Genomic DNA, 7500 nt, shown 5'->3' with positions numbered 1-7500 from the left:
TGCTCCATGAAATCTTCCACATCCGGGTTAACGACATCCGTTCCTGCCGCTAGATTCTTGAAATGTGTGTAAAATTCTTCCATCGATATATTTTCACTGGATTGTTTGCCCTTTGCACGAAACATGTTCCAGAATTCACGCGGCTTTTTACGTCTCATTTCATTCATTTCCCGTGCACGTTTCAGATTAAATTGCCTCTTACATTTTTTAACACAGTATTTGTAATCTTTTCTACACTGCTTCATATAAATAAAATTTTCTTCATTTCTTCTACACGTATAATGCTCAATTGATTCCTTATATTTCTGAAGCTTCTCCTTACACTCATTGTCGAACCACTTATTCATAACATGTGGCTTTCCGTTGAGAAAAACTGGTTTCTTGCGATATGAGGATTTTTCAAAGTACTTATTCGCACGAGATACAACAAACTCTGTATAGAACTGGGTTTTTTCCTCCGTTGAATAATTCTCATTATTCATGAATTCATATAAGACATTTCTGTCAGACATTAATTCATGCCTGAACTGCTCCTTGAACGTGTCGTTCCATTTGTAATACACCTTCGGGCATTGATTGGTATCGTTGTCACAGTTAAACACCTTTAATCCAAATGTAACAGGGGCGTGATTGGAATACTCTGTATAATTATGCACTTTAAAATCCACAATATGTTCAAAGTTCGAATAACGGGTAATTACGAGATCAATCAAACTTTCACCGTTATGAGTCATGCACGTGAACCGACCGTTATCGTCACTTGACCTTGATCTACCGTTGACCAGACAGATATTTGTAGCTATACATAGGTCAAGGATTAAATCTCCAAACCGATTGTTCCCATAATCCATTGAACGTCGCTGACAGGGCACATCATTCAAATTTTGATTTAGATCAAGGTCTGTGAGAGATTCGTGTTCAATATAGTCACATTTCTGTCCGATTCTGCAATTTGTATCACCAGTTATAAGTACGCGTCCAACCTGTGAGAAGTGCGTAATATCTTGCTCCAGCTGCTGGAATATATCGAAATTATACATATCGTGAACGGGGAATTTTCAGGTGCAATATAAATTGATGCAACATACCAATCCTCGTCCGTATGGAAAAAGTCTTTATGAAGTTTAATCCATAGAAGACAGTCAATTTCATTTTTTATTAAAGTCACTCCTTTTTGTATCGACTCTTTCACAAAAACAATCAGACCACCACTTGCTCGCTTCGCTCGTCTATTTTGAAATTTTCTATATGAATGAAATGTAACATAACCTTCAAGTTCAATGCTTGATTTTGCCGTTGTCCATGTTTCAGATAAACAAATTATATCATAATTTGAAATAAAGCTCGAAAAGTTCTCTGACGATTTTTTTATTAGCAGTCAAACCTTCTACATTCCAAGAAAGTACTTTCAAAACACTCTCGTGTCTCTCCTACGCACTACCGACTAATCCCTCGGGCACCTCTTTGATCTCATCAACTATTACCAGTCTGTCATATTTCAAATATGCCGTTTTGCCCGCTTTTCTTGCCTTTTTAAGTTCCGGAACGAGAACTTTGCGTCTCTCCTGGATGTCTTTCGGAAATTGCTGACTAACTCCGATTTCCTTTCCTTTCAAATTTCCACAGGACTTCCTGACTTCCTCTTTGACATTATAATCCTCGAACTTGACAAGAATAGGCCTTGTTTTTCCTGGGTTGTGCTTTCCCATACGCTCGATCTTTTCGAACTGAATTAATTATAGATTTTGGTTTAATTATTTAACTTGGGTTCTTTATCCAGCTCATCATGAAAACTTTTCCCTCTTTTTTCTTTTATACTGCACACCTACCCCGGTATTTCTGCACATTTTAATTATGTTTTATTTTCACGTACTGGCCATATTAATAACCAACTGGTACAACAGTTGCTTGCCTTTCCTTCCACTGATATAAAAACTGAAATAAGATTACATGACTCCTTATATAAATGGCAGGAACACAGCTTGTGCTATATGGCCGGTCTATTTTCATCACATGTTTACTGCGGAATTACGTAAAAAATAAATATAAAGCAGTTGGAATTCATTTCTGATGCAATGTAATAAAACACTGGTTGAATTGGTTGCGAGTCAATAGTCATAACTATTGCCTGTTGGTCCTTCGGAACTCGGGCAACGGTTTTTACTTTTGACCGGCAAGCTGCCATTCAATAAATATTAAATGATATAGCACTGGCACTCGGGCTAATATCATTAATATTTCTATCAAATATAAGTGTCACATTGAATGTCACTGACACCCCTTCATATGCATGTCTTCCAAATGTTGCAGAAAAGATACATGAAAAATATTTTAAAAAAGCAACAATCCATTGCAAATTTTTGTCATTCAATTTACTTTTTATGCAATGTATAAACGTACCTTGTAACAAACTTATGATTTTAAATAGGCACAAACATGTCTTGTTCATTAATCTGCTTTTGTGTAACAAAGTAAGCCCTGTGAACATTTAGTATTTTTCCCAGTGTAACTTACTTGCAACAGAAGATAAATCGACCGAATGTAGCATGCATGCAACGCCTGAATGAAAAGAGTTGTTTCATGTCAACTTATCGGGTTCTTTTTATTTCTCTATTTTTACTCTTGACCCTAGCTTTCAATTCTCTTTTCATGGCATATTTTCAGGTGAGGAAAATTCTATCCACAAGCATAATTATACGTGCACTACAGCAAGTTGGAACTAATGAGAAGTTACGCCACTGAAAGACTCATCGACAATGAGGCAAAAGTACTTTTATAATAAAAATCATATTTGAAACAAATACAAAAAGATGGGAGTGCGTTTCTTGACCTCGTATATCAGTGAGAACGATGACAAATATCTATGTGATTATGACCTGCAAAACACTAAGTTAATAATAGATGGTTCCAGTTTGATTTTCTTTCTCTATGAACACTACAAAATACCACATCAGTTTGGAGGAGATTACGATATTTTTGCAAGACGATGTAAAGAGTTTTTCAACATTTTAACGCAGTGTAATGTTACACCGGTCGTTGTTTTTGACGGAGCAGACGACCCAAATAATATGAAGTTGACAACATTAGAGGGTCGAATGTATCGGCAGATAAATAAGCTATCGTCTGAAGAAGAAGAATTTTTCTTACCGCACTTGTCATTTGTCACTTATCGTCAGGTTCTTGTGGAGCTTGATATAGCACATGTTGCTTCTTTATATGAGGCTGATAAAGAAATTGCTGTTCTCGCAAACAAGTTAGGATGTCCAGTACTAAGTAATGACAGTGATTTTTATGTGTTTCGTTTAACAAGGGGCTACATTCCACTGAATTACATCGGTGAACTCGTTCCAAAACGGAATGCCACCTCGGGGATACCAAACTTCTATTTAAAAGTTAAGCTTTACAGAAGTGAAGATTTCCTGTCGAAAGAGTTCAAAATGAAAGATGATGAGTACATGTTACCTGTATTTGCAACGTTAATGGGAAATGATTATTTTGATTCAAGGGGAATCACACTATCTCTTCAAAGAAATCCAAAATATATGTTAAGGCCTGACCCAAAAGAGCCGCAAAATATCATCGAGTGGATATGCAAAACGGATTTCAATAATGATAAAACGGCATTTTGGGAGATATGGCGAGAACTGCCCGAGAACATGAAATTCTCAAAACCATTTGAAGAATCTGTCAAATATTATCAGGATATCAAGGACTTTGCTATAGTTAAAATGGACACGTTCCTTGACGGTAGCCAAAACAACGATTATCTACGAAGAAGTGCTGAAAATGAAGACAGCGGTTATACCGGAACTAGCATGACGCTATACCAGCGAAGGTCAGGCAACCTGTCTGAAGTTGAAGATCGCGATTATCTACGAAGAAATGCTGGTAATGAAGTTAACGGTTATACCGAAACTAGCATGAAGCTATACCAGCGGAGGTCAGGCAACTTGTCTGAAGTTGAAGATCGCGATTATCTACGAAGAAGTACTGAAAATGAAGGCAACGGTTATACCGAAACTAGCATGACGCTATACCAGCGGAGGTCAGGCAACCTGTCTGAAGTTGAAGATCGCGATGGAAATCTGTTGCCTTCTTGGTTTATTGAAAGTTCTGCAAAATGCGATATAAAATGCTCTTTCTTCTTAAATATTGCAATTAACCACCGACTTATCTTCAAGCCACAAAAGGAAATGGTTAAAAGCCCTTCGTCACATTCCTGTTCTAGACAAATTCGAAGATATATCTTTAGTATTGTCCTGGGTAGTAAAGATACATATGTTGAAGAAAATGATCGTATGGAAGAACATCCAAGAAAGTACTTTGTAGAACCTGTTGACAAATTACCAATAACAGCCAACTTGGCAAGCATTCCAGAATTATCACACACTGACAGAGTAAACCTCCTTTATGCTGCTTTAGGTGTTAGACCAGGAGCCAAAGTAACAATGGACAAGAAACTAGATAGATCGTCAGAAATATTTATACTCGTTTCAGCACTGTGGATGAAGAATGCAAAACCGAGAATCACAGAGCGTCATCTGACGGCATTGATCATTGGCGTACTTGTTTTACATGCAAAGGATCTCAAACAAGCAAACAAGTTCGCTATGACAGACCAACCACAACACTTGTATAGAGATATAGTTAAGGCAATGCAACGTTGCGCAGGCATTGATAGTATCGTTGAATTGGGACGTAGATTCGACAAATCTGAAACATCCTATTGCCAACCAAGCCACGATGTACATGCATACACACAGTTCCAGTCTTGCTATCTGTACACGCTCTACCTAAATCAAGTTCTTCAGAGTCCAGTGTGCATCCCAAGCCCCAGCATGACACTAAACTGTACATTCCTGTATAAGTTTGGTCTTCATCTGAAAAATGAAAGATATCCAAATCGCTACATTACCTCCCTGTTGGGAGATGGTTCTTCCGTTCACAACATTTTCAAGAAATGGAAAGCAGCCGTTCTTGCTATTCAAGCTTAGAGCGAAGTTATAATGAAGAAGGCCTGAAAAGGGATATGAATAACAGTCATTCTTCAGGCATTTTTTATATTACTACATTCCAAAATGGTAGCTTAAAACACAGCGGGATATGAATAACAGTCATTCTTCAGGCATTTTTTATATTACTACATTCCAAAATGGTAGCTTAAAACACGGCTTAAATGTATTAATATGTAGTACATTATTCAATTAAACTTTGACTAAGAAGAAAGAAAAATAGCTGTATGCTATACCAAAAGACGTGTGAGGTGTAATACATAAAAGTCAATTAACATTGTCACTTACAAAGTCCTTATTAAAGTTATTCCAATAATATACTGTCTATGAAGACTAGAGTGAATCGGGACAGCAAATGTCAAACAGTCTCCATCAAGATAGTTTTCCGTAGAAATATGGGACTGTGAAAATAAAAGACATTTGTGTAAATTTATTACACAAAATAATTAAATACACAAAGCCTATTATTGAGGACGATATAAAACTCATGTTGCATTGATGCAGTATCTACCGAATGCTTACAACACGACGTAATGTACATTATGCCAATGACTGTTTTCGAGCAAGAAAATACGTTTAAAAGCCTCTCAATTTTTGTACATAGTTGTCTATTTTTTTATTTTTTTTTTTTTTGCTTAAACGTGTAATGAATTAAATCTACGCTAGTCCAAAAATAGCGAACTCTAAATACATAGTGATAAAGAATTGATATCCTTAGTAAAGTCGCTTTGAAAAGAGAGAAAAGTGAAACCTTAGATTTAAACCTGAGTGTTTTATTAACAATGTACTCTTTTTTTGCCAATGTTATTGTCTACACATGGGAACATTTGCATATCAAAAACAGAGAAATATATCCAATTGCCATTTTAAGACTAAAACAAACTGTGAAAAAAAACAACGTCATTTTGTCTCTGTGAATATAGCAGAATAGCAGACTAGCAGAATAACTCCAGCAGAACTGCAGATAAGCAAAATAACTCCAGCAGAATAACAGAATAGCAGAATAACTCCAGCAGAACTGCAGAAAAGCAAAATAACTCCAGCAGAATAACAGAATAGCAAAATAACTCCAGCAGAACTGCAGAAAAGCAAAATAACTCTAGCAGAATAACAGAATAGCAGAATAACTCCGGCAGAATAGCAGAATAACAGAAAAGCAGAATAACTCCCGCAGAATAGCAGAATAACTCCAGCATAATAGCAGAATAACTCCAGCAGAATAGCAGAACATGTACAACTCCAAAATAATAGCAGAATAGCAGAAAATTTCTAGCAGAATAGCAAAATAACTCCAGCAGAATAGCAGAATAACGTTTTGTAGCCTAAGACTATTTTTGCGGTAAACATGTAACAATAATTTGTTAAAATAAAAAACATTTTTGTCAGTTAAAAGAACAGTTTTAAGACTGACTTTAAACATTATACGTCTCGCATATTACCATGCACAATTAACATTAGCCTAAAGTAAAAGAATAGCAGAGTAGTAGAATAACTCCAGCAGAATAGCAGAATTACTCCAGAGAGATTACTTCACAGAGACCGTAATTTTTGAGTTTACGACGATTTGATCTGTTTCATATTTTTAAGAATAAAAATATACTTTTTACAAATATTTTAATCTGAACCACTTGTGTTTGCAGACAGGCAATAATTTAAGTAAATGTAGTTTTGTGGTAATTCAAGAAGAAATATTTATTACTTGATGCTTGCCCGTGTTTTTATATTTGAATATCTTTTGTTGTTGTTTTTCTTGTTTTTGTTGTTTTATTCTATATCAGTAACTTGAATATGATATGATATTATCAAATTATGCGCTCTTCAAAAAATGAGGCTATATCACTTTGCCTATATGGGTCGTTTGATATGTCGTGTGGTTGGCCACTGGACTGGAAAACGCTAGCGCCTACATCAGTCAAACTTTATAGAGTAAATTATCTGTGGTGTTATATTGGTGACTAGTAGATGACGGTTCAAATGCGTGAATGTTTGTACTTTATTTTTGCATTTGATAATGTTAGTCGTACTTAATTATTGTAAAATTATTTCACGTTTCTATTCTGCATTTTGGTGACTTTTATCTGGTGCACACACTGTTGTGTGCATTCACCACTGTGGTTGACCTCCCCGAAGGGCCTCCCCCACAGTGCGGGTATGCACTCCAGCGTCCGTGTGCATGGGGGCTATTTATACCCGGCTCTGACCTTTCTGCGAGGACTTCCACAGAAAAAAACATAGAAATCAACCTGCATTTACAATCTCTATAATTTATTAATTTTTAACTTAGGAAAATTTTAGGAACTTTTGCTTTAAGGTACTTATTATTTTCTTTGGTTCCTTAATTCATTTTAAGTATTAAAAATTTAGGATATGTAAATTTAACAGCGGCTTTCTGTCGCAGTTTTTTCAACTTTGTCTTTGACTTTTTGCTAGATTTTCCATAATTTGTCATACACTTTTGTAACTTACACTTAAAAGTAAGTGTTTTGAA

At 35.8% G+C, this 7500-nt stretch overlaps 1 protein-coding gene across 1 annotated transcript; it reads left to right on the top strand.

Annotated features, from left to right (window-relative positions):
• Window positions 1-2668: 2668 nt before the first annotated feature.
• On the top strand, window positions 2669-6325 carry LOC123565812 (protein asteroid homolog 1-like). Its single transcript, XM_045359595.2, has one exon. The coding sequence runs from the start codon at window positions 2811-2813 to the stop codon at window positions 4992-4994; it is 2184 nt and encodes a 727-aa protein (XP_045215530.2). The 5' UTR covers window positions 2669-2810; the 3' UTR covers window positions 4995-6325.
• Window positions 6326-7500: the final 1175 nt, after the last annotated feature.

Source organism: Mercenaria mercenaria, chromosome 8 (assembly GCF_021730395.1).
Source record: "Mercenaria mercenaria strain notata chromosome 8, MADL_Memer_1, whole genome shotgun sequence".
Taxonomy (NCBI): Eukaryota; Metazoa; Mollusca; class Bivalvia; order Venerida; family Veneridae; genus Mercenaria; species Mercenaria mercenaria.
The sequence above is the reverse complement of the archived record's forward strand: the minus strand, read 5'-3'. Positions and strand labels throughout refer to the sequence as shown.

Bases quoted from the DNA above. Each gene is read 5' to 3' on its own strand.
- LOC123565812 (XM_045359595.2), top strand. From the start codon at position 2,811: ATGGGAGTGCGTTTCTTGACCTCGTATATCAGTGAGAACGATGACAAA.